Below are 27,255 nucleotides of genomic sequence, written 5' to 3'. Positions count from 1 at the left end.
GCCCTGACTTGTTATCAACCTACCGATAAGGGCAGTGCTATTGTTTTCTGGAACATGACCCCCACCATCAAACATGAACCAATAGTTTTCATGATCACGTCTCTTCCTCTCCCCTGAAAATGTTTGCACTAGCAGCATAGACTAGGACCCGAGGGCACAGCCTCAATGAAAGGATGACCCTTTAGAACTGAGATGAGAAGGCGTTTCTTCAGCCAGAGGGTGGTGAACCTTTGCAGAAGGCTTTGGAGGCCAAGTCACTGAGAGTACTTATGATAACTACAGGTTCTTGATTAGTAAGGGAATCAAGGGTTACAGGGAGAAAACAGGAGAATGGATTGAGAAACTTATCAGCCAGGATCGAATGGTGGAGCAGACCCGATGGGCCAAGTGGCCTAATTCTGCCATTTCTTGTGGACTCTTTCTCCTCAACCCTTTTTTTTTGTCTCCTTGGGAGAGCACACGGTGGCTTAGTGGTTAGCACTGCTGCCTCACTGCACCAGGAACCCAGGTTTGATCCCACCCTCGACTGATCGTCTGTATGGAGTTTGCATGTTCTCCCCATGGAGAAAATGAGGACTGCAGTTGCTGGAGATCAGAGCCGAGAGTGTTGTGCTGGAAATGCACAGCCGGTTAGGCAGCATCTGAGGAGCAGAAGAATCAACATTTCTGGCATAAGCACTTCTTCATTCCTCAGATGCTGTCTGACCTACTGTGCTTTTCCAGCACCACAATCTCGACCCACAATCTCCCCATGTCTGCTTGGGTTTCCTCTGGATTCTTTGGTTTCCTTCCACTGTCCAAAGATGTGCAGGTTAGGTGGATTGGCCATGCTAACTTGCCCAGAGTGTCCAGGGATGTGCAGGCTAGGTGGATATGCCATGGAGAATACAGAGTTATAGGGGTGGGATACTCTTCAGAGGGTTAGTGTGGACTTGATGGACTGAATGGCTTTTTTCCACACTGTAAGGATTTTGAGATTTTCTCTCCGTCTCTGCGTCTATTCCCTCTCTCTGTCTCTCTCCACCATAACTTCCAATCTCCCTTTCCATTTATGTCCTCCATTTTTCTGGTGCTTTCCAGTTTGCTGGCACTGGCTGTTGCCTCTTCACCGTGGATGTGCAGTTCCTCAGCAATCAGGATGGTGTGAGGGTCCCATTTCTTGTTTCTCCAAAGCCTCAAAATCAGACTTTAATCAATTGTTACTTTCTTTTTCCTGATCATTCTGTCTTCAGTTTGGAATTTTTTTTTCGAAATGTTAAATTGTCTAGTTGTGTTCTTTTACAGTGGGAAATGTTAGAGTCAATTATTTGTATTGTTTATGGCATGATGTGTATACTCTAAAAGAGTTCCCCTGAGCAGAATATTTCAAGTCAAGTCGTTAAAATACCTGCTGAAACATTAATCATTGTGTTGAGTGCTGGATGTAGCAGATGAGTAAAGTAATTATTTCATCCTTTAAGGGCTCAATGAGGCAGGAGTTACGTTTATGGTATCAGTGGGGTTATGGACACTTCAGGTAACCTTTGAGCCAAAAGGTCAGCCACAGAAGTGCAGGACAAAGCAGTTTTGTTTTACCCTGAGTTTACTGTGGCTTCAGAGACTGGATGTTCATAAACCTTTCAGTATATAGTTTCTGTCTGTTACACTTTGGATCTTTGTAGCATATCTTGACACTTTAATGAAGTAAATGAGGGGGCATTGGATGATCTTATCCCGATGAGCAATGATAAGCTGTTAATGGACAGGAGCATCTTCCATCTGAGGGTTAAGTTTCCCAGCCACAAAGCAGCCTATGGTTTGTCTTTGTTGGATTGTCAGCTTAATGACAGTACTGACTTGTCCGTAATATCAATGGAATCTTGGTAAGCATTACGTGGATCTGTTAGCTTGCGGACTTGCAAGAACTTGTATATAAATTGACCATAATTGTAGATAAACACTACATAGTTACTTTTTGTGTGTTATAAGGTAGTAAAACACAATAATATTTTATGGTAGCTGAATGCATATTGTATGGTATAGAAAAGATGATAACTGCCTTGTTGGAAAACATTTAAAATTTCAGTAACAACAGTTTTCTTCAAAATACATACATCAGGCTAGCATGCTAGAGAATTCTTACCTTGTTTGTGCTTTCATGTCCATGAAGTTTACAAAACCAACAATGTAGGGTCCATAGTGTTTTTTTTGCTTTGAACTATTGATGCAGTGGGTTTGAAACTCTATTAATTTGTAGTTCTGTCATACTTTATATAAAAGTATCATATAAATATTCAATATGAAACTTCATAAACTGTTGCTTGATTAGTCTATCAGGTTCTGAATGATGGTTGGGAATATTTGAAGTAGACTTTTTTTCAGTGGTTTTTGATGCTGTGGATGGGATCCTGATGAGCTACCTTTGGAACCCGAGGTTAAGATGTTCCTAACTGGTTCCAGTTGAGGTATCCTTCCGTGCAGTGGATCTGGAAGTCTGCCAGCTGTACATATGCATGCGGTGATGACAATAAGCATTGTATTCATGAGGTTGCCCAGAGAGCTGTGGTGCCAGTGGGAACCTTGAAGCATTCTGAGCAAACTGGATTAATTCAAGATGAATAATTTGTGTTACAGGGACTCTTTCAAGTTACACGAACTAGTATTTCATCTGTTTGACTAATTTGTTGATTGCTGGAAGTTTGAAGTAAGGATTAACATCTACTTGGCATCTATCTCGTCGATAGTATTGCTATTCCCTTTGCCTTTTGTGACATGACACATATGATTTCTCTATCTCTCTACCTTCCCTTCCCTTCCATTCCCTCCCCCCTACCCCTCACAAATCCATCTCTGTCTAAACCCCCGGCACCAGTCTCATTTTCTTTTTCCTCTCCCTCTCTCGCTTCTTTCTATCTCCCTCTCTCACTTCTTTCTCTCTGTGTTGTACTCACCTTGTGTTCTCATATTGTATGCTTTCTTGTGTTGATATCTTGTGCTATCTCACTTTCTCTGTGACACAGCAGGGATGTGCGAGTTGTCTGAGTGGGAGAAGCAACTACTTAACTCTGGAATCAGGGCACTTGGCCTCACTGAATATGTTTAACGAAGGTACAAGTGTAGGTCTGAGGTTTCGGAAGTATTGAGTGAGTGGGTAGAAGGAGTGTTGCTGGCAAGAGAGGAAGCTTTGTGGAAAGTAAAACCATTATGAAAGACACATGGACCTGTAAACTGTAATTATAACCATTTGGGAAACGTTATCATTGAAGGATAATTTGAAAAAAGAAACTGCCTGTAGGAATATGCAGAATATTTGTAAATGAGCAGTGGTGTGCACCCCAAATGGTTTGGGAACCATGGGTGTTTATCATTTTAAAAATAATCATGTCTTCTTGTGCTTATACTTGAATATCATTTTTTGCATAAAAGATTTTCTCACTTAGGTAATGAAGCAACTGCATTAGTATCAATTGATATTGATTTTAATATGTATGGTAGGATCAGAAAAATGTGGTTTGTAATAGTTGAAGGAACACTTGGTTGTAACAGAAGAATTAAAGCAGACAAAAAATTAACACAATTACTGTGAGTTGAACTAGAATATTGACAGGGTAAGCAAAATTCAGAAGAACAAGAGTCCAGATTTCAAGGATGGGGTTAAATGTTCTCTTTTTTTTTATGTTTAGCATTGATAATATGCAGTTATCTGCATGGTGATTATTCTTTGATCTGATAGTTGACCAGGTGGACCAAGTTCTTTTATGTTGGAATTCTTCCTTTTAAACTTCCTTGGTTTTCTGTCTTTTCCTATAGAGAGAGAGAGAGAATTGGATGCCTTTGGTTTGCAGGCTCTGGATGTTTTTCTGCCTTGCGCTGACACTTAGAGCTTTTCACACCCTGCCTCAGAGTTAGGCTTCTGCCTTTTTGAAGCCTCTGTGAACTCAAATTCTCCCCTTTGCTGCTTCAAAGGCAACATTGTATTGCACAGATCAAAAATTTGCAACACTTGATTTTCAAGTTACAAAACTCTCTTGTTTTATATATAGCTGTACAACTTCCATTTACCGTCCCAAAAAAATGAAAATATGTGGTCTCTTACAAGACAAGCAACTTTCTGTGCATGTGATCAACATATCCTTCAATATCTTTGTGGTCTGCAGCCAATTCATTTAATTGTTCAAACCCCTTTTTTATACGAAAATGCATTGTGAAGTTTTTCTTTGTTCATGTTCTATATGAATATAATTTAGTGCATAATGTTGGAAACAGGAGGAGACCATTTAGCTTTTAGAACCTAGATTCTCATTGCTGATCTACCTCAGCTTGTTCATCTTGTATTACCACCATATTCCTTAATTCCCAAGATATCCAATTTATGGACGTCTGTCTTAAATACATTCAACAATTGAGAATGTATAGTGCAGTGGAGTGGATGAGAATTCCACCATTGCGTATCTCTTTGCATGAAGAAATTATTCTTCACCCTGGAGCGTCGGAGGCTGAGGGGTGACCTTATAGAGGTTTACAAAATTGAGGGGCATGGATAGGGTAAATAGGCAAAGTCTTTTCCCTGGGGTTGGGGAGTCCAGAACTAGAGGGCAGAGGTTTAGGGTGAGAGGGGAAAGATATAAAAGAGACCTAAGGGGCAACTTTTTCACACAGAGGGTGGTACGGGTAAGGAATGAGCTACCAGAGGAAGTGGTGGAGGCTGGTACAATTGCAACATTTAAGAGGCATTTGGATGGGTATATGACTACGAAGGGTTTGGAGGGATATGGGCCGGGTGTTGGCAGGTGGGACTAGATTGGGTTGGGATATCTGGTCGGCATGGATGGGTTGAACCAAAGGATCTGTTTCCATGCTGTACATCTCTATGACTTGTATCAATTGCTACAATAATTTTCAGTAAGCTTTAGTAATTTTTGAATGTGGGGAACCCGTGAGTCAGTCAGCACTTGAACAATTAACAGTCAGTACATGGTCTGATTTTAATATTTTGCCACAGCACAGCACGCAAATGTGAATCATGGGGATGATGATATTAAGACAGTGAGTTTGTACTGTTTTCTTTTTGAATTTGTGTTTCTAGTTCTTCTCGAACCTTGGATTTTCTTAATTGCTAGGTTTTTGTGTACGAAATCAGATCAACAATATGCTATACTTCAAAAACGAGCTTTTGTAGAAGGGAATAAAACATTGTGCCTTTCATCCGCATTCAGAAGTTAGTAGCTCACCCAGCTTTGACTTCTTAAGATTTTGGGTTGAAATCCCTGTCAAGGGATTTGAGCAGAAAACGTATGGTGAAACTCCAATGCAGTACCGAGTGAATGCTAGTGTTGGACAATTCCTATTTCACTTCAGGTGCTGGACCTTGGCTCTGTCTTGCCCCTAAAGTGCATATAAAAGTTTCTATGGTATTATTTGCGAAGGACAAGAAAGTCCTCCCTAGTGTCCTAGCCAATGCTTATCAACTAATAACACTTAAAAGAAAACAGCTCCTGGTAGTTATCTCATTGCTGTTTATAACGACCTAACTGCTCGTTGCTGCTTTTCCTAACTGACACTAGTAACATAGATTATTGAATGGAAAGTGCATTGGATTGCAGCAGTTCATGAAGGCAGTGCATTATCACCTCCTTGAGGGTAGTTTGGGATGAGAAATTGAACAAGTAGAGCCCTGGATCTGGTACGACAAAAATAATTCTCTTTGTAGAATTTAGTTTTGTTTTTGGGAGAGAATTGGGACTGTTGTCATTCCATCTCTCTGCTGAAAGACAGCAGGGATGTGACACTGCAGTTTCTTGATGAAGAGATGTAATTCCTACATCAGTAGGACTTTCTTTAATGCTCCATGTGATAAAAACAAAAGTCAGCCATGCAGATGAATCTTATTTGAAATGTTTAGGTTGGCTTCTTGATGTGTTGATAGTCAGCAATACTGGTATATTTGAAATGTACACTATCATCTTACATGATCAAGGAAACCACTATTAAATTAAAAGTTGACAGAAATTATGGAAGTCTAAAGTGAAAATATTTTTCTGCATGATGCAGTACTCTTACCAGCCTCTTTGAGTTATATATGGTGAAGGGCAGTGGAAAATCAGGATTGGGAAGCTTACAAAGACCAACAGAGGGCAACAAGAAAAAAAAAAATGAGTGAGCTAGCTGGTAATGTAAAGGAAGACTGTAAGAGTTTCTTTAGATATATAAAGGGCAAAAGAGAGACAAAGTGGATATTGGGCTGCTGGAAAATGACACTGGAAAGATAGTAGTGAGGAACAAGGGAATAGCTGAGGAACTGAATAAATACTTCACGTCAGTCTTCATGGTGGAAGACACGAGTCATATCCCAAACATTCGAGTGTGAGGAAGCAGAGCTGATATGGTAGCCATCACCGAGAACAACTGAATAATTGTGCAACAAGTGATGTTCCTCAAGGCTCAGTGTTGGGACCACAACTTTTCACTTTATGCTTAATTAACTAGATGAAGAAACTGAGGATGTTCTGGCTAAGTTTGCAGACGATACAAAGATGTATAGAGGGCCAGGTAGCATTGAGGAGGCAGGGAGGCTGCAGAAGATTTGGACAGGTTAGGAGAGTGGGCAATGAAGTGGCAGATGGAGTAAAATGTGGGAAAGTGTGAGGTCATGTACTTTGCTAGGAAGAATAGAGGCATGGACTACTTTCTAAGTGGGTAGAAAATTCAGAAATCTGAAGTGCAAAGAGGCTTGGGAGTTCTAGTCCAGTATTCTCTCGGGTTAAGTCAATAGTTAGAAATGCAAATGCAATGATGGCATTTAATTTGAGAGGACTTGAATATAAAAGCAGGGATGTACTTCTGTAGCTCTACGAAGCTCTAATTAGAGCACATTTGGAGTATTGTGTACAGTTTTGGGGCCCAACATCTCAGGACAGATGTACTGGCTCTGGAGGGTGTTCAGAGGAGGTTCACGAGAATGGTTCCAGGAATGAAAAGCTTAACGTATAAGAAATGTTTGAAGCCTCTGGGTCTATAATTGATGGAGTTTAGAAGGATGGGTGGGGTGGGGATCTAATTGAAACATACTGAATACTAACTGGCCTGGACATAGTAGACCTTGGGAGGATGCTTCCATTGGTAGGAGAGACTAGGACCCGAGGGTATAGTCTTAGAGTAACGGGAAGACCTTTTAGAACAGACATAAGGAGAAATGTCTTCAGCCAGAGAGTGATGAATCTATGGAATTCATTGCCACGGAAGGCTGGGTTGGCCAGATCATTGTGTATATTTAAGGCTGATCTAGATATCAAGGGAATTGAGAGTTATGAGGAAGAAGCGAAACCTATCAGCCGTGTCTGAATGGCAGTGCAGACTGGTTGGGCTGGATGGCCTAATTTCTGCTCCTATGTTTTATGGTCTTATATAGTTTTTACAGCACAGAAAAAAACCCTTTGACCAATCAGGTGTGCAATAATCATCAAACATCCATATATTGTAATCCCATTTTCTAAAACTTTGCCCATATCCATATCCTTCAAGTGTTCATCTAAATAGCTCTTAAACAGATGGCACCGTTTCAGGCAGTGATTTTCATATAACCAGAACCTGTTTGGTGAAAAATGATTTTCTTCAAATCCCCTCAAACTGTTTCCGAAGATTTGTCATCTGGGCCTGTGAATTTATCCACTTTCACGCTTGCTAAAACCATTAATCGTGCTCTGTTCAAGTATATCACAGTTCCCATCTCTGATCTCACTACTTATAGCGTCCATCTTACAATGAGATGCAGATTACTTTAAAATCAGTTATGTCTTCTGGCTGCAGACAAGATTGCAACTTTGAACTCTCGTGGTCCCTGCTCTGCCACAATTATTCTGTTGTCCCTAATATACATAGAAAATGCTGTTTGATTTTTCTTAATGTTACCAGTCAGTGCCTTTTTACATCCCCTCTTGGCTCTCCTCTTCTTATTTTAAGTTCCTATGCCAGTTTCTATGCTGTGCGGTATCAGCTGTTCTGAGCTATCCGTATTTACCATAAACTTTTTTTTTTACTCCAATCCTGTGCATCCTTTGACATCCAGGGTTCTCTAGACTTGCTGGTCCCACCCTTCACTGTAGTGTTGCCTTACACACTTTCCATTACTCTTCTGTATATCTGCTGCTGCTCTGTGGATTTTCCCACAAGTATTTGCTCCCACGCCAGATCCCTTTGGTCAGGTCTTAATTTATTAAAATCAGCCTTCTCCCAATCTAGAACCTTTATTTCCAGTCTAACTTTCTCCTTCTCCATAGTGACTTAAATGTACTCCTACTGCCACGACTACCACTTGGCTTGCTTTAGGAAGTGACCTTTTTTCCTAAATAAGACCGAACTGCTGGTTTAAAACTGTCTCCTAGATACAGTTTAAGAATTCCACTCTCTCTAAACCTTTTCACACTTTTTGTTAATATAGGGCAAGTTGAAATCTCCTACTGTTATAACCCTATTATTTTCGTACTTCTGAGATCTGCCAAAGTATCTGTCTTTCATTTTTCCCTGACTGACCAGCAAAGGTATTGACTCTTTTTTGTGTTTTTAAGTTCTACTCATGTGGCATCGTGTGAGAAACCTTTTAAGATACATTCCTCCTTAATGCAGTAGTTGACTCCTTGATCAATATTGTGACACCACGTCCTTTTTCACCCCTCCCACCTAGCCCAAAGATTCTCTGCCCCAGAATATTGAACTGCCAGTCCTGTTCCTCCCACAACCATATCTTTGTGATAGCAATGATATCATATCCCCATGTGTTAACCCAAAGCCACAACTCAACTGCCTTACTCGCAAGACTCTTTCCATTAGAATAAATGTCATCCAGCATTGCCCCGCTCCCTCGTGTCTTAACTTGACTAAATATAGCACTTCCAGACTGACTTGGTTCCTCTTCTATATGCTGTATATGTCACCCCTATAATATCTCCACTCTGTATTCCTCCCCCTGGCCAAATTGGCTTCAACGCCCACCAACCACGTGAACAGACCGCCCCATAAGGATGTTGGTCCCATCTGGCCCATTGTGCAGGCACACCTTTGCCAGAAAACAAACCCAGTGATCCAGGAAATTGAAACCTTCCCTCCTGCTCCAACTCTTCAACCACACATTCATCTGTTCTATCCGCCTGTTCCTGTGCTCACTTGTGTGCGGTACCCAGAGTAAACCAGGGATTGCACTTTTTGAGATGCTTTTCAACGTGCTATCCAGCTGTGTAAACGTTTGTTCCAAGACCATATTTCCCCCTTCTACCTATATCATTGCCTCAGTGTGAAACATAATGTCTGACTGTTTGCCCTTCCTGTTCAGAATGCTGCAGCCATTCAGTGACATCCAGGCCCCAGGACGACAGCACACCACCCTGGAGTCCTATCTGCAGCAGCAGAACCACCTGCCAGTGTACCCCTCACTGCTGAATCTGCTACCACTATTGCTTTCCATTTCTTTCTGCTCCTCACTTGTGCAGCAGGGCTCTGGCTGCACTCACCAGAGACACTGTCACTTTGGACACTTTCTAGTCCACACAACCTGTTCTTGAGGGAGGTGTACTCGGGAGCTTTCCTCACTGTCTACTTGCCTGCCACCCTTCCTATGATGATCACTCTGATTGCATTTCCTGAAGCTGTGGGGTAACTACATTGAAAAACATGCTACTCAGTAACACTCAGCCTCACTGATGCACTGTTGTGATTCTACCCAGTGCTCAAGCTGATCAAACCGCTGGTGCCTCCTCCAGATGTGCTTGTCCAGATTGCCAGGGCCATCTAAGATTGCTTATGGGTTTCTTTCTGGTTTCTGTCCCCCAAACCTGATTGTAATTATTAACTAATTGACCAGAATCATGAATGCTATAATGTTACAAAAAAGCTCCTGTGTCTCCTGAGAATACCTGAATGCTTATCTGTGATAAAAGCAAAACATTGCAGATGCTGAAAATCTGAAATAAAGACAAAGTACTGGAGAACCTCAGCAGGTCATAGTCATTAGAAATGTGCAGCATGGAAACAGACCCTTCAGTCCAACCTGTCCATGCAGCCCAGATATTCTAACCTAATTCATTCCCATTTGAGCACTTGGCCCATATCCCTCTTAAACCCTTCCTATTCATCTATCCTTCCAGATGCTTTTTAAATTGTTGTAATTGTATCAGCCTCCACCACTTCCTCTGGCAGCTCATTCCATACATGCACCACCCTCTGTGAAAATGTTGCCCCTTAGGACCCTTTTATATCTTTCCCCTCACACCCTAAACCTATGCGCTCTAGTTGTGGACTCTCCCACCCCAGGGAAAAAGCTTTGTTTATTTATCTTATCCATGTCCCTCATGATTTTATAAACCTCTATAAGGTCACTCCTCAGCCTCTGACGCACCAGGGGAAAAAAACCTAGCCTATTCAGCCTCTCCCTGCAGCTCAAATCCTCCAACCCTGGCAACATCCTTGTAAATCTTTTCTGAACCCTTTCATGTTTCACAACACCCTTCCTATAGGAGGGAGACCAGAATTGCACACAATATTCCAAAAGTGGCCGAACCAATGTCCTGTACAGCCACAACAAGACATCCGACTCCTATAGTCAACACTCTGACCAATAAAGGAACGCATCCTAAATCCTTTCTTCACTATCCTGTTTACCTGTGACTCTACTTTCACAGAACTATGAACCTCCACTCCAAGGTCTCTTTGTTCAGTGACACTACCAGGACTTTACCATTAAGTGTATAAGTCATACTCTGATTTCCTTTTTCAAAATGGAGCACCTCACATTTATCTAAATGAAACTCCATCTGCCACTGCTCAGCCCATTGGCCCATCTGATCAAGATCCCATTGTAATCAAAGATAACCTTCTTTGCTGTCCACCACGTCACCAATTTTGATGTCATCTGCAAACTTACTAACTATATCTCCGATGTTCACATCCAAATCATGTATATAATGACAAAAGGCAGTGGACCCAAGGTGCACCACTGGTCACAGGCCTCCAGTCTGAAAAGCAACCCTCCACCACCACCCACTGTCCTATACCTTCGAGCTGTATTCCGTGAGATCTAACCTTGCTAACCAGTCTCCCATAGGGAACTTTGTCGAATGCCTTACTAAAGTCCATATAGATCACATCTACCGCTCTGCCCTCATGAATCTTCTTTGTTACTTCTTCAAAAATTTCAATCAAATTTGTGAGACATGACCTCCCATGCACAAAGCCATGCTGACTATTCCTAATCAGTCCTTGCCTTTCCAAATACATATAAATCCTGTCCCTCAGGATTCCCTCCAGCAACTTGCTCACCACTGATGTCATACTCACCAGTCTCGGGTGTAGGTTTGCTCGCTGAGCTGTAGGTTTGATATCCAGACGTTTCATTACCTGGCTAGGTAACATCATCAGTGGCGACCTCCAAGTGAAACGAAGCTATTGTCTCCTGCTTTCTATTTATATCTTTCTCCTGGGGTTTGTGGTGATATCATTTTCAGTTTGTTCACCGGTCTATAGTTCCCTGGCTTTTCCTTACCACCTTTCTTAAATAGTGGCACCATGTTAGTCAATCTCCAGTCTTCTGGCACCTCGCCTGTGACTATGTCTGCCATCTGTGGAGAGAGAAAAGTGTGACTGATTCAACATTAATGTTTTTTCTCTGCAAAGATGCTGTCAGACCTGCTGAATTTCTCCAGCGCTTAGTGCTTTGATTTTTCAGTAATGTTCTATTGTAGAATGAAGACCTGGCAAGTTACCTTCGGAAAAGGAGTTGAATGTGAATTACTGTTTATCTTCCAGTTGGTGGTTTAGGTATAGCAATGCTGGAGCCCTGGGTACAACTTGTTTTCTGCCCCCTCTTAGTTATTCATTGTGTGTGTATTGGGGAAGAGTAAAGAGAACAACTGACTTTTATTGTATGTATTTGTTTAAAGTAATTCAGAACTTTCTTCTGATGACAATGACTGAACAGTTAATCCACCACAGGTTTAGATTGCTGATGGATCTCAGTAGAAGTTTCCAACTTGGTGGGCAAAATCATTGATAACCAGAAGATAACTTGAGAATTTCTTTACTTTTATACAAAAAGAAGTGGTTCCATAAACTTGCATTATTTTCATATAATTAATCCTAATACTTGAAGTGCAGAACCTTTTGTTTTGAATCCACGATTGCAGTGAGTTATTAAAATAGATTAGATTAGATTAGATTACTTACAGTGTGGAAACAGGCCCTTCGGCCCAACAAGTCCACACCGACCCGCCGAAGCGTATACCACCCAGACCCATACTCCTACATTTACCTCTTCACCTAACACTACAGACAATTTAGCATGGTCAATTCACCTAAACTGCACATTTTTGGATTGTGGGAGGAAACCGGAGCACCCGGAGGAAACTCACGCAGATACGGGAGAATGTGCAAACTCCACACAGAGAGTCGCCTGAGGCGGGAATTGAACCCGGGTCTCTGGCGCTGTGAGGCAGCAGTGCTAACCACTGTGCCACCGTGCCGCCCACCAATAGCAATGGCTTAACTTGTATTTGTGGAACTTTGATCTGAAAATTAAGCTAGACAATTATATTTAAAAAATCAGAATGAAGAGAGTGCTCTTAAACCAGCACAACATTAGCAGTGACTCATTGTGTTCAGCTCATGTTATTTGAATGTTGGCTTTGAATTGATAAAACTGGTTCTTAAATGATGCCCTTTCCATTGCAGCTTTAAGTCCACTCAGAAAACCCATTAAGGAAGCCCAGTCTGGAATGTTTGTAGCTGCCTTGTGATCCTCCACTTACAGGGGTAATTAACATACTGTGGAGTTCTGTGGTGACCTCGCTCCGTGGAACATCCAGGAACAATTCTTGTTGCACATCCATGCCAAGAGTTGCTGGGAAAATGTGCTGTGAAAGCCGCTGTAGTGAGAATGTTTCTCGAGCACTTTCACAGATGTATTTCCTTAAATTTAAAACAGATGAGCTAACACATAAAAGGTGATACAAGGCATCAGTCTCTGGAACTTCTCATTAGGTACATTGTTGTTTTGAATGGAGTTTGTTGCACAACATTATTATAGAATGCTTTGACCCCTTTAAAATTACAGCATGCTTATTTTCCCCATTTATCAACTATTACAAACTGGTTACAAAAATTATATATACGTTCCAATTGATTTCCTTTGAATGTTTATTGCAGATACCATTTTATTGTAATGGCTGTTCTTGATCTTCAAAAGGTTGTCACTTCATTTATTCTTGTGTTCGTTGGAATAAAAGTATTTCTGTTTCTGTAAGTTTTATTGAATGCATAAGGTTTATAGTTACATAGAATCACATAAAATTTACAGCACACAAACAGGCTGTTGGCTAGTGTTTTATCCTCCATACTAGCTTCCATTCTATAGTCCATCTAATGCTGTAATGCATTCTGTGCCTTTCTGCTTGATGTGCTCAACTAGCTTACTAATTAACATGTCTATTCTGAAACAAGAAGAGAAATTGCTGGAGAAACTCTGCAAACCTGGCAGTACTTGTGGAGTGTTACGTTCCAGTGACCTTTCTCCTGCATGGCTTAGAGTTAGTGCTTACTGACTACAGTTCCACCTTCAACACCATTATCCCCTCTAGACTAGTCTCTGATACCTGGGTCTCAGCTCCGCCCTCTGCAACTGGATCCTCAGCTTTCTGATCCATAGATTGCAATCAGTGAAGGTAGGTAACTGCATCTCCTCCACAATAATTCTCAATTCCGGAACCCCCCAAGGATGCATCCTCAACACCATACTGTAGTCCCCGTACACCCACGACTGCGTTGCCAAATTCTAAACAAGCACCATTACAAGTTCACTGTCAATACATCCCCTCCCCCTGCCCCCACCAAAAAAAAGTTGGTTGAATATCTAACAACGACAAGTCAAAATACAGAAGGGAGTTAGAGGGCTTGGTGACCTGCTGCAATGTCACCAACTCTCTCTCAACATCAGCGAAACTAACGAACCGATCATTGACTTCAGAACGAAAGGATGAAAACATGCCCCCATCTACACAGCAGAACTGAGGTTGAGAAGGTGGAGTGTGTCAAGTTACTTAGAATGATGATAACCGACAATCTGTCATAGAGTCATAGGGTCATAGAGATGTACAGCATGGAAACAGACCCTTCGGTCCAACCTGTCCATGCCGACCAGATATCCCAACCCAATCTAGTCCCACCTGCCAACACCCGGCCCATATCCCTCCAAACCCTTCCTATTCATATACCCATCCAAATGCCTCTTAAGTTGTACCAGCCTCCACCACATCCTTTGGCAGCTCATTCCATACACGTACCACCCTCTGTGTGAAAATGTTGCCCTGTAGGTCTCTTTTATATCTTTCCCCTCTCACCCTAAACCTATGCCCTCTAGTTCTGGACTCCCCGAACCCAGAGAAAAGACTTTGTCTATCTATCCTATCCATGCCCCTCATAATTTTATAAACCTCTACAAACTCACCCCTCAGCCTCCAACATTCCAGGGAAAACAGCCCCAGCCTGTTCAGACTCTGCTATAGCTCAAATCCTCCAACCCTGGCAACATCTTTGTAAATCTTTTCTGAACCCTTTCAAGTTTCACAACATCTTTCCGATAGGAAGGAGACCAGAATTGCACACAATATTCCGACAGTGGCCTAACCAATGTCCTGTATAGCCGCAATATGACCTCCTAACTCCTGTACTCAATACTCTGACCAATAAAGGAAAGCATACCAAACACCTCCTTCACTATCCTATCTACCTGCGACTCCACTTTCAAGGAACTATGAACCTGCACTCCAAGGTCTCTTTGTTCAGCAACACTCCCTTGGACCTTACCATTAAGTGTATAGTCCTGCTAAGATTTGCTTTCCCAAAATGCAGCACCTCGCATTTATCCGAATTAAGCTCCATCTGCCACTTCTCAGCCCATTGGCCCATTTGGTCCAGATCCTGTTGTAATTTGAGGTAACCCTCTTCGCTTTCCACTACACCTGGACCTCCCATGCAGATGTGACGGTCAAGAAGGAACACCAACACCACCTCTTCCTCAGGCGCCTCAGGAAACTTGGCATGTCCATAAGGACCCTCACCAACTTCTACAGCTGAACTGTTGAAAGCGTACTATCTGGTGTATAACGGCCTGGTATGGCAGCTCCTCTGCCCAGGAGTGTAAGAAATTACGGAAGCTGTGTGTATAGCTCAGATGATCACGGAAGCTAACCTCCCATCTGTGGATTCTTTTCCAATTACGTTGCTGCTGAAGAAAGGCTTCCAGCATCATCAAAGGCCCCTTCTACCCCAGTAATGCTGTCCTACAACCTCTTCCGTCAGGCAGATAATACAGAAGCCTGAACACACGCAGGTTCAGGAACAGCTTCTTCCCGGCTTTTATTAGACTGATGAATGGACTCTTCAGCCTCAAATAATATTGATCTTGCTCACATTGCTCTCGCCTAGTGCATGCCCTGTGCAATGTAACCTGTATGCTTCTGTCTAAATCTTTCTGATTTGTACATCCTTGCTTACTATGATCTGTCTGTACTGCTCGTAAATCAAGCTTTTCATTGTACTTTGATTTATTTATTGTCACATAAACCAATCAAAGTTGAGGAAAAAAATGGTATTTTTGTTGATTTACAAAGAGGTGAGAGTAAAGGAGTGAGCCAACCCCCAGTCCTTCTCATCAGCATGGATACCAAATCATTTTCCTTGATGCTGTCAGTTCTTAAGGGTCATTGGACTCAAAACTACTTCTTGGTTTTTCTCTCCACAGACCCTGCCAGACCTGTAGAGTTTCTCCAGTAATTTTTGTTTTTGTTTGATTTCCATCATTCTGTATGGCTCCTTTGTTTTATTTTAATACATCTTTTTATGCTGTTTTCCAGTTAAAGAATAAATATTGGTAATATGTTGAGTGATGGTTTGAAAGCAATTAGTGCGGTGTCAAATGAGTTGAAACATGAGCCAAAGTTGAATTCTGGTCTGCAGACACATCAATTTGATAATTACATCTTTCATATTTCTAAGCTCTTAGATTGTGTAGCAATTATTGGCAAAACAAAATGGTTACTTTGATAATACTGACTAAAATTTTTTTGTACTTTTGCAGTAATTTACATTTTTACTAGGAGGCCCTTACAAAATGGTAACAATAGTACTGTTGCTGTCTGAAGAAGAGAATGGTGCTGCAAGTATTTGGTAGTGATGTGCAGTATTTAAATAATGCAAAACCAAATAGTTTTTTTTTGATAGTTACCATTTGTGTGATTTTGAAGTGGTCAGCACTCCTTAATACAATTAATATTTAAAAGTGTGCTTAACCAGTATTAAATTAATACTTTTTAATTCCTTTTTCTCCTGAGTGTCTAATTTCCAAAAGTAAAAGGTGGTTTCCGTTCTTGACTTGTGGCTGAGTTTTAAATATTGGCATGTTTAACAAACATCAATTAGCTATCGAAAATGCAGTGAAGTGTGGCTCGATGACTACGAAGAAGTTGTGCTGTTAATTAAATGGACTGAGCATTTGCTTGCTGTCACTGTCACAATTGACATTAATTATTGATAGAAGCTGACATAGCGCATGTGCTACTAGAAGTGACTGTAATATAAGCTAGAAACTGCAGTGTGCTTGGGTGGTTGAGGACTGAATCTGTTGCTGAAGGCCGTTTCGTTGCCCCATTTTATGAAGTTGGATTTCTGTCTGTACAGTATATTATTCCATGACTTAAGATGTAACACAATGAGTCGTCAAGTTTCCTTTCTTCGTGTACCTCCACAGGAGCTGCACAGGAGAACGCCAAGTCAGCCAGAGTCCGCAAAGACGAAGGCTCTTCAAACGGTTATTGAAATGAAGGTAAGGCCGTTTCAGATAACTACAGGACACTGTAGCATGATCCTGAAAGAAAATGCATATCTTTGTAGTGAGCTTATTAATTTTAACCTGGCTAAAATCCTAGGTATGTTACATATTTAATTAAAACCAATGTTTGAACTGATACATTTGACTTTAAAACAAGTTATGTCAAAAGTTTATCGGGAAGCAGTAATAACATTTGCTGAACAGTTCACTATTGCAGTTCAGGTGATGTTTACTTTTCTGATTTTAGATGTGGAATTTTACTTCCACTGTGTTGGTACCAGTCCTCAGGGACAGCAGGTTTTTGCCAGAGTGTGGAAAAACTGAAATTCTCAACTTAAATTATTAATTATATAAAAATGCTGACAAAGCACTAACATCAGGCAACGTCCTTAAGTTATTAATTTAAAAGCATCATCAAAAATGAAATAAACACAAATTTAAAAGTCAAGAATGGAGATATTTGCTATGTACTTTTTTACAATAAAAGATATAGTTCTGTGATTGAAATTTGAAAAGATGTAAATTCACTGCCACTGCCTTTTATTGGGAAGATAGCATCAGTTAAATATTCAATTAAAGTTTATTTGGAGAAAAAAATCTTCTGATTTTACTAAATCTTTTCAAATATTCATAACAAGTAGTGATGCATAAACTTTTGAAGGAAATAAATGACAGCCGGATAAGTTTTTTTTTAACTTTGTTACCAATTTCCTCAAGACTTCATGTCTTCAAACCACAGTTAAAGCCCTACTGTCTGAACTACTGGATGATACAGAGTTAGGTTTTATAAAGGACTAATTTCTATAAATGAAACATTCTCAAAAGCTGTTCCTTTATATTTAATAAAAAAAGGTATGACTTATAGTTACTGTGTTTGAAGCTCTTTATCGGTTGGATTAATCATAAATTGACCACGATGATCCTTTGAAACAACACATTAAACTCAGACTAGAGATTGCACATCTAATGTGACTTGAAGAACTGCAAATTAAATCAAAATCTGAAGTGTAAAAATATGACAAATCCATTAAATAATAAGCAGTGCAATAAATAATACAAAATTAAACCATTCCTCTTGGATAACTAGCCGATTCAAGAGAAGTCTTTCAGAAAGTGTTAAGATTTTGCAGATTAACACTTGAGATTCACTTACAGAAGTGACCACTGATACTGGGCCCAAAGGAAATATCAAGTTCCTCAAAAATGAGAATGTGCCTTTATATACACAATCTGTCCAAATTTCTGTGGCAAAGCCCTGGGATTAAATGCATAGAACATAAACCTGTGTCATTCTAATTCAATTTATTGAAATCCTTTGGAAAAACCAGCAAGCTACCTGTACCACCCTCAGTCTCTCTCAACTGGCAATATCCTGCTTCCGTTGCAGTATGAATCCCAAAGGAATTATGTGTTTGCACTACTCTACTTAAACTGAAATAGTTTGTTTTCTGTGTTAAACTGCTGGCCAACAACTACCTTTTCCCCCGTTGGTTGAAGGATGGGTCCTTCATCCATGCCAATAAGAACCATTGTGGCAAACTACCCACTGCTGTTTTGATTCCTAGTCTCAGCCAAGTCCTATTGTGCAATCTGATCATAGCACCTCCAGTGTACCCACAAAGCTGTTAAATTTACACTTGCTTAATTCCAAGCTTCTTTTATCCAATTAGGATATCTCAGCTCAGCAACAGGTGCATTTACGGTTACTATAATACTTAGAATCTGAACAACTTTTTATGCACTGATCCACACCACATTTGGTTGCATTAATGGAATAATCAGCCTCTGCTTGCCTCAAATTTATCATTATATATGCCCAAGCATATTTTTATATTAAGACTGCAATTGGTTGCTGAAGATGCAGTGCAATTCTTTATAAAATTAGTGATTGATTTTGGGATCCACTGTCACATTTGAGAGATCTATATTTCCTATATTAAGTGTGTATATAAATATATCACATTATAGTGGCAGTCTTAGACTTCAGTAACTGAAGCAGCCTCATTACACACGTGAATCCATAACTATTTTAAGGCTTGAGTCTCATTTGCAAGTTGTTGATGAGCTGTAAGCACCCACTGCGTTTTGTGGTTGTGGGAGGGTCGGAAAACAGCTGAATTTATTTTCAGGTCACCAGACAGGTTGGATTGAACAGGGGGTCTCTAAATGTGCTTCATTTTTATCTACTCTCTACTCTTTGGGTTGTTCTGTGTGTCCTGGAGCATTTTCTTTTGAGGCCTGGTGATTAGGATGCTAAAAGCCTTAACATTGCAATTGAGGCCTTACTGTCATTAGACACAGATTGCTGTATTTAAAAATCCTGCTTCATGTTTCAGGTGCTTGTTTTTCCATCACCCAGGTCAGACAGGCTATAGGTGTCAATATTCTGGCTAAGGAGCTGTCTATGAAGCTAATCTGACTTTCGTTATTGGTTGCCTATTTTTGAGTTAGAACTGAAAGTTAACACTATCTCAACACTGCCCCAATTTCTTAAATTCCCTGTCGTGCCAATTCTGTTCCCTGTCTTAATACAGTCAGATTCACTGACTCAGTGAGCCAGATGAATCATCTGATTCCCACCTGTAGAATATTTCCTGGCACTCAAAATGCCAGAATATAATCATGTAATTGCTTGAGTGCCTTGCACTCCTCCTTGAGCAAATAGACTCTTAGATCATCTGGAACTGGTATCCGGAATGAATCCTTTAACGTTAATTAATTCAGTGCCTTTCTAATAACACATTTCTGTGCATCTAACCACAATTTCTAAGTACCCTCCAGCTCTGGCACATATTCTGCATGCAATGAATGGAGTGTTCCACAAATCATTGTCAGTGAGACCATAACATTTATAATTGCATAATCTATGATGACACCATCACTGGTTACTGCTAAATGAGCACGTTAGTGAATCAAAGCCTCTGTGCATATGATTCAATCACCTGAAAACTTATAAAAAATCATCCATGTCATTCCTTTACTATTGGACTGGACTTAGTTGAACTTCCTGTACAGTTTTATTGGCAAGTTCAGTTATATCCTTGTCAGAACTACTTGATTCTGTGCCATTCTGTATCAGTTAATTTGAATGACAATGCACTTTTTCATGTTTCACTAGTTCCCTCTGTTTTCATTTACCTTGCATTTATGTTGAAAGCATCTTATTCATGCTCAAATCAGTGCTGGTGTTCTTACCCTGCCTCTTAGAGCATTTTCCTTTTCGTTTGTTTCTCTGCGTTGTTACTTTGTAGGCTCTAGCTTTGACTGATGCGCACATTCCTTGTCTTTCCTCAGCAGACATTGCACTAATTTCTATCCAGATCTTCTCTGACCCATTTGTCTATTCTTCTACTTACGGCACTTGGGCAAAAAAATCCTTTCCTTTTATGTTGAACATTTTTCTTTACTCTTTTAAAGTCTTCCTAATCTCCATTTTAAAAAAATGTTTGTTCCACATGGTTTACTTTATTATTGCCTAATTTTCATCAAATATCTTTTTTTTTGCCCCACAATAAAATTGATTTTTAACTCAGTGGATCCCTGGTGGTTTTCACAGAATGGTTTTGCCAGCGAGAGTCTTTGTTTTCTTGAAACAGGTAGCTTTTGTTACCAGGTCTGAGGTGAAGTTATTTACTAACGAATTAATATTTCCACCTCTGACATGTTGGAACTGAAAGCTGCAAGTATTAAGCAACATAACACTGTAGAATTAAAATGTTTAAAGCACCTCCCATTACTGGATGAAAGTTGAACATTGCTGTATTTCTAATGGTATACTTATTACTGCACTCATCATATGATTTTGAACCCGATAAGATATGGCAGGGTATGTTAATTTAAATTTTCAGACAAGCTGTGTGTGTGCTGTCTTCTATTTCTTTTTTTCAGTAGAAATGCCTATGCAAAAATGTAAGTATTTCCACAATAGGGATATTTTGATATTGAACTAATAGAATACTTGCATTAGGTTTGTTCAAGATATTAACCTATTAACCCATCAATTTTTTCCATTTGAGTGTTTTCCTGTTACATGTAAAGGTTTGCGGCATGTTTTATAGAAGTCCAGTGTAAATGAAATGTATTAATATACTTCAGTGTTAATGTCTATGTACTTATTTTTATTGTGGCATCCCTTACCTAAAGATAAGCTTTGCTTTTCAATACACCGCTCTTTTTTTCCAGACTGTGTGAAGAGACAGGTAAAACCAGAGAAAGTAAATTGAGTTTGCTTTGCATTTGTGTGCAGCAGTTCTTCCTTTAATTCAGCTTTTAAAATTTGATCAAATTACTGATTAAAATCGATTCACTTTGGCTCATGTTAACTGTGTGGTTTGCGTTGTCTCCTCTGATGGCTTAATATTCATGTCACGTGGTATTAAAGTTGAAGCATCCTTGATGAAATTTGTGCCAAATTACATTGAACAATCTGATCCTGTCCAATAAATGTAACTTTTAAATAGTTCCAATGTTAATATTCCTTGCAAGAGAAACCAACCACCTCGGATCTAAAGTTTATTAGGGTGAAACCAAAGAATGTTGGAAATAAACATCAAACCATGCAGCATCTGTGGAGGAATAGCTCTTTATGTTTAAGGCCAATGATCTTTTCTCAGAACTTGAAGATGTCAGTGATGAACTAGCCTTCATAGAAGTACAGAGATGCGGAGGTACAGATTGGACACAACTTGCACTCTCTGACCATGGGAGTTGCAGTGCCTTCAACTTCATTATCAGAAACACAGTAGTGAGATCTTCTGTTGAGGAATACAAATAATAAAATGAGTGTTTTGCATGTGTCTAAATGAATTCAAATCTTGGGATTGTGACTTGTTCAACGACTCACTCCAAACACTTCTCCACTCGGCGCCTGACCCCTTATTCACCCCCCTCCCCCGTCCGCGTCATTCACAACTACGTTTCTTCACTGCTCACTATCTCTTGGAGTGAGGGAGCAATGTGGCAAGTGGGGAGTGGGATGCTGAATGGGAGGGGGGGGCTGAATGAAGCAGAGAGTGGCGAGACCGGGAGAAGGGGAACGCTAGACGCTGAGGGCACTGACTGGAGGTGCCGGGGACGCTAAGAAGTGGTGAGTGAGGGAGTATTCCATTAGCCTGCCTGTAGGCAGAGCTGGAGCCAGCTTCTGGCTATAGGCACATATCAACAATAACATCACCAATTTCCTGTGCCAGATTGGTGGCAGAAATTACTCTAAAGGACAAAAGAAGAGTTTTTGATCAGTGGAAAGATAGGAGAGATTAAATGACAAAAGGGATGGTCACGCAAGACAAAATGGAATGTTAACAGGACAAATAATGCAAAAAATGTGTCTGGAGGAGTTGTCATTCAAAGAGTGAGAGCAGAATTTATGATCTGAAATTATTGAACTTAGTGCATGAGGTGCTGTTCTTTGACCTTGTTTTGAACTTCATTGCAATAGTGCAAGAGCATAAGTGTAAGATGATAGGTAAAAGTGGAGAATTAATAAAACTGGAAACCAGTATCATGGAGACTGATCTAAGTTGTTCTCACCCAGTCTGCATTTGGATGCGTCTGTGTGAAGGAGATGCTGCATGTGAGCAGTCACTACATGATACAAACTTAAAAGAGGTTGAAGTAAATCACTGATTAACCTGGAGGAGTGTTTGGGTACCTGGACATTTGGAAGGGAGGGGTTAAGAGCATGTGTTGCACCTTGCATGATTGCATATGAAGCTTCAGTGGGAAGTGAAAGATTCAGTCATTGACTGGAGTTTTGTGGAAGGAGCAGACCCTTTTCAATGCTGGTAACGGAAGAAAGGGTGGATTTGGTGGTGATGGAGCTGTTAAAGTACAAAATTGCGTGGGTGAAAGATGAAAGCAAGAGGATTCCTATTGTTTTTCTTGGAGCTTGAGTGTGGGGAGGGGGTAGAATTGTGGGAAATAGAATGGAACTCGTCAAGTATCTTGTATTCCTGGGAGGGAATTTTCCGTTTGAGGAAAAAAAAGAGACATCTTGGAAGCACTGGTATTGAAACTGGCAAATGTGATAGAGAACTTACAGGAAGTGCTTTGGAAGGAAGTGTAAGCAAGTCAGCTTTGGACATGGAACTAACAAGTGAAATTTCTTTATATTTTTCCACTTCTGTTGAAAGGCCATTGGCTGGACATGTTAACTTGGTTTATCTCTCCACAGATGGTCCCTGACCTGCTCAGACTTTCTAGCATTTACTGTTTCTATTTCAGATTTGAGATCTTCCATTTTACGATTTTATATTGATTTACCTTTGTTATGCATGCTTCATTGAACCAAAGATATTAAAGAAAGATGAACAACTTACTCAAACAGCAGGAGAGAGGGAACTGTAGAACCTGGAGCTTGAAAGACATGGCTGCCAACATTAAGGACGAAGGGAAGATGGCTGGGTAATATGGAGATTTTGAAGGATTTTGGACTGGTGAAGATGATGTAAAGGTAAAGCTGCCATAGGCCCCAAGGATCATAGGGCTGTTCTGTCATTAGAGTGAGAGAGATGACTGGTCATTGTTTAACCTGAGTGGCAGCATGTCTCAGGCCAGGGCACGGTTCCTTGAATCATACTGCGTCACAAACCAGCCATCCATCCAACTGAGCCAACTGACCACCTTGTACCTAGTATAGTGGTTGCTCAAACAGAAAATGCTAGAAGCAGTAAACAAGAGTGGCAAAATCTGTGGAAAGAAAATGAACTCAACATTTTTTGACAGAAGTCTGCTTGTCATCTCTACTAACATTGTTAGCTAGATTTGTTCTAGCATTTTCTGTTTTTATTCCAGATTCCTAGCATCCACAGTATGTTGCTTTTCTAGCAGTATGATTGTTGCTGAATGAGTAATATAGAGAGTGAAAATGATAAATGAGAATGAAAGCTCAAATCCCATCTTAACACTGCAGAAATTTGTGTATCAACTTTACTTTTTTTAAAAAAAAGTGACCATGAGACTATCAGATTACAGTAAAAGCACATGATGTTGACTCTTTAGGGAATTAAAACTGCCATTCTTACTCTGGCTTATTGGAGATTCTTTGTGGGGACAGAGAGAGAGAGAGAGAGAGAAAGAGAGAGACTAGCAAATGGGGCATCTATCAATGGGAGGTGTAAGGAGATGAAAAAAAGGTTACCATTTAACAGGTTTGGGATTGACTGATGAAGTCAGAGGATGGGCATGTGGTTACAGAATGGCTGGTGAATGCTTATGGTGGGAGTGGTCGCTGAGAAGATTGCTGCCATCCAAGGCCCCAAAGAAGCTTTCCACATCCATCAAAGTTTCACTTGCACATCCATCAATGTCATTTATTGTATCTGTTGCTCTCAATACGGTCTCCTCTACATGGGGGAGACTGGACGCCTTCTTGCAGAGTGCTTTAGGGAACATCACCGGGACACCCGCACCAATCAGCCCCACCACCCTGTGGCCCAACATTTCAACTCCCCCCTACCACTCTGCTGAGGACATGCAGGTCCACCGCCGCTCCCTCACCACCTGACGCCTGGAGGAAGAACACATCATCTTCCGCCTCGAAACACTTCAACCCCATGGCATCAATGTGGACTTCACAGTTTCCTCATTTCCTCTCCCCCCCACCTTATCCCAGTTCCAACCCATTCTTATGACCTGTCCTACCTGCTAATCTTCCTTCCCACCTATCTGCTCCACCCTCTTCTCTGATCTATCACCTCCATTCCCACACCCTTCCACCTATTGTACTCTTCGCTACTTTTCCCCAGCTCCACCCCCCTCCCATTTATCTCTCCACCCTGGAGGCTCCCTGCCTTCATTCCTGATGAAGAGCTTTTCCCGAAATGTCGAATTTTTTTTTTTCCCCTGCTCCTCTGATGCTGCTTGATTTGCTGTGCTTTTCCAGCACCACTCTAATCTAGACTCTGATTTCCAGCATGTGCAGCCCTCACTTTTGCCTGATAAAAATGTAAGTCAAACGTTGATGCCTTAATTCTGTGTCAGGAACAGACTTTACTCATTAGTCAGCAAATTAAAAACAGGTGTAGTGGTCAGTGCTGCTTATTGGAAGAAAATGATGAAGGATAAAGGAAGGATTTTGAACTGAGGGTATTTAAACTTACCTTTGCCATGTGTGGCTGATTTTTTTTTAAAAAAACTTAATTTGGAAGGAAATTTAAATATGAATATTAAAAGAAAACCTTGCAGTTGAGTTAAATAGGGTTATATGAGAGCTGCCTGTACTGCAGGCCAAATGGCCTTACCCTTACCCTGTCCTGTATTTTTTGTAATTTAATGAAAGTCATCTTCTCTGCCTTTGAGCTCAGTGCATGGTTTAAAAATGCTGATGTAGAACCATTGTTTATGGCAATGCATCTTGTGAGGAGTATCCCAAACACTCTGCCTTTTGCTCTTTGCGCAGCCTGCTGGTTTGCTTTAGATAATTTCACGCAAAGGTCAGCTCTGACTGAGGTTTCCTGTTGCTACCACTGAATGGAATTGTTGTTTATTGGTAAAATCAAGTTCCTCCCAGCTCTGGTTTCCCCTCTGCAAATTGTTCTTTCTCGATTGGTGATTGTGACTTGTTGCATAAAAACACTTTCAAAAAACTATTTAATTACAGGAGCTGGTAAATGTTGGAACATTTGCAGAAGCTTTCTGACAGGATACCACATGTTCAGATATCATGTGGCCAGAATACCATGTGACATCCAGGAACGCATCCGACTAGGATCTCTCACCAATTCTGATTTGCTTGATGGCATGGTGGCTCAGTGGTTAGCACTGCTGACTCACAGCACCAGAGATCTGGGTTCAGTTCCCGCCTTGGGCAGCTATCTGTGTGGAGTTTGCACGTGTCTGCGTGGGTTCCCTCTGAGTGCCCCGGTTTCCTTCCACAGTCCAAAGATGTTCAGGTTAGGTGAATTGGCCATGTTAAATTGCCCATGGTGTTAGGTGCATTAGTCAGGGGTGAATGTAGTGGAATGGGTCTGGGTGGGTTGCTCTTCGGAGGTTTGGTGTGGACTTGTTGGGCCGAAGGGCCTGTTTCCACACTGTAGGGAATCTAATCTAAAACCAATCTAATACATGCTGGCTTTGCCAAATACTGTAGTGGAAGTGTGAAGAAGAGGCAAGCCCAGCTGTTTGGAAGGAACAGAGAAAGTTTGCCTTTGCAGGTGGTAGATTTTGATATATGTGTAATGTATTTAATACACATTCTGTAATGGTTAAATGATAGTTATTTTGAAAGCAGTAGGCTTTATGCACATTTAATACTCTACTTGATGCTTATGACTTTCGATAAGTGTCTCAACTTCACAAGAATTGGAAATAACTCGAATATTTTAAAATTCCCAAAACTGACCTCATGAACCATACACAAATTATAAAGTTGCTAGTTTCCATGGACTAATTGGAGACTATTGTTTCCTACCAGAATGGCTTTTCAACTTCATATTCTATCATCATTGATTTTTATCTTTTTTTTAATATATCAGAAATGAACACTCTTTTAGCTTTGTTACATATTAATATGGAGGCCAGCAGGTCAAGAAGGCAGCTCACCACCCTTCTTAAGGGAGGAAAGTAGGGATGGCTAATAGGTGCTCGCTGAACCTGTGATGCTTCCATCCTGCAAATAAATTTCACAAAATAAGTTGCTGGTCCCAGATGTTTAGTCAGTGAAGCATGTGGCATATTCTTTTAGTGGTTGCTGGACTTAATTAGCTTCAGAAAATACAAACATTTCTTTTAGAGTGATGTGATCTGTTGCTGTCAGTAATTCCCAATTTCAGACTGAGCGTTTTGCCTGGATGAAACATGACACGATAAATGGCCTCAGGCAAATTTACTATTTGTATGTACCTATTATAAGAACTTCTTCAAGCAATTATCGGAGACTTATTGACTTCTTTTGAAAAGGGGAGGGGATACACTTAACTAGTGTTTTTAAGTAGGAAATCTTACTGTTCTCACTCGGAGATAGTTAATCTTCTGCAGTACAGTTCCAAAGCACCAGTCCCCTTCTGGTACATGCTGTAAGTGATTACACCTCAAGTATCAATCTGTAATTCTGCCATAGGGTCACAGTGGCTGTACCTACATCCTTTGATCATGCTTTGTCACACATACATGTCAGTCTTATGTCTGTGGTCAACAAAAGTCGATCTTATGTCTGTGGTCAGCAAAGTTTTGGAAAGAATTCTGAGGGATAGGATTTATGACTATTTGGCCAAGCATAGTGTGATTAAAGCTGAAAATGTGTTGCTGGAAAAGCGCAGCAGGTCAGGCAGCATCCAGGGAACAGGAGAATCGACGTTTCGGGCATAAGCCCTTCTTCAGGAATGAGGAAAGTTTGTCCAGCAGGCTAAGATAAAAGGTAGGGAGGAGGGACTTGGGGGAGGAGCGTCGGAAATGTGATAGGTGGAAAGAGG

At 40.7% G+C, this 27,255-nt stretch overlaps 1 protein-coding gene across 8 annotated transcripts in view; it reads left to right on the top strand.

The window, feature by feature from the left end:
• LOC122559010 (ERC protein 2) overlaps positions 1–27,255 on the top strand; it is an 825,386-nt gene that overhangs the window by 182,039 nt on the left and 616,092 nt on the right. For 7 of the 8 annotated variants that reach the window (XM_043708091.1, XM_043708092.1, XM_043708097.1 and 4 more), the window contains one exon: positions 16,766–16,840. In XM_043708091.1, the coding sequence (XP_043564026.1) occupies positions 16,766–16,840 (75 nt within the window). Of the gene's footprint in view, positions 1–16,765; positions 16,841–20,737; positions 20,756–27,255 lie in introns of all 8 variants that reach the window. The other variant, XM_043708089.1, reaches the window with a different exon arrangement.

This window comes from Chiloscyllium plagiosum, chromosome 18, assembly GCF_004010195.1.
Source record: "Chiloscyllium plagiosum isolate BGI_BamShark_2017 chromosome 18, ASM401019v2, whole genome shotgun sequence".
Lineage (NCBI taxonomy): Eukaryota > Metazoa > Chordata > Chondrichthyes > Orectolobiformes > Hemiscylliidae > Chiloscyllium > Chiloscyllium plagiosum.
The sequence above is the reverse complement of the archived record's forward strand: the minus strand, read 5'-3'. Positions and strand labels throughout refer to the sequence as shown.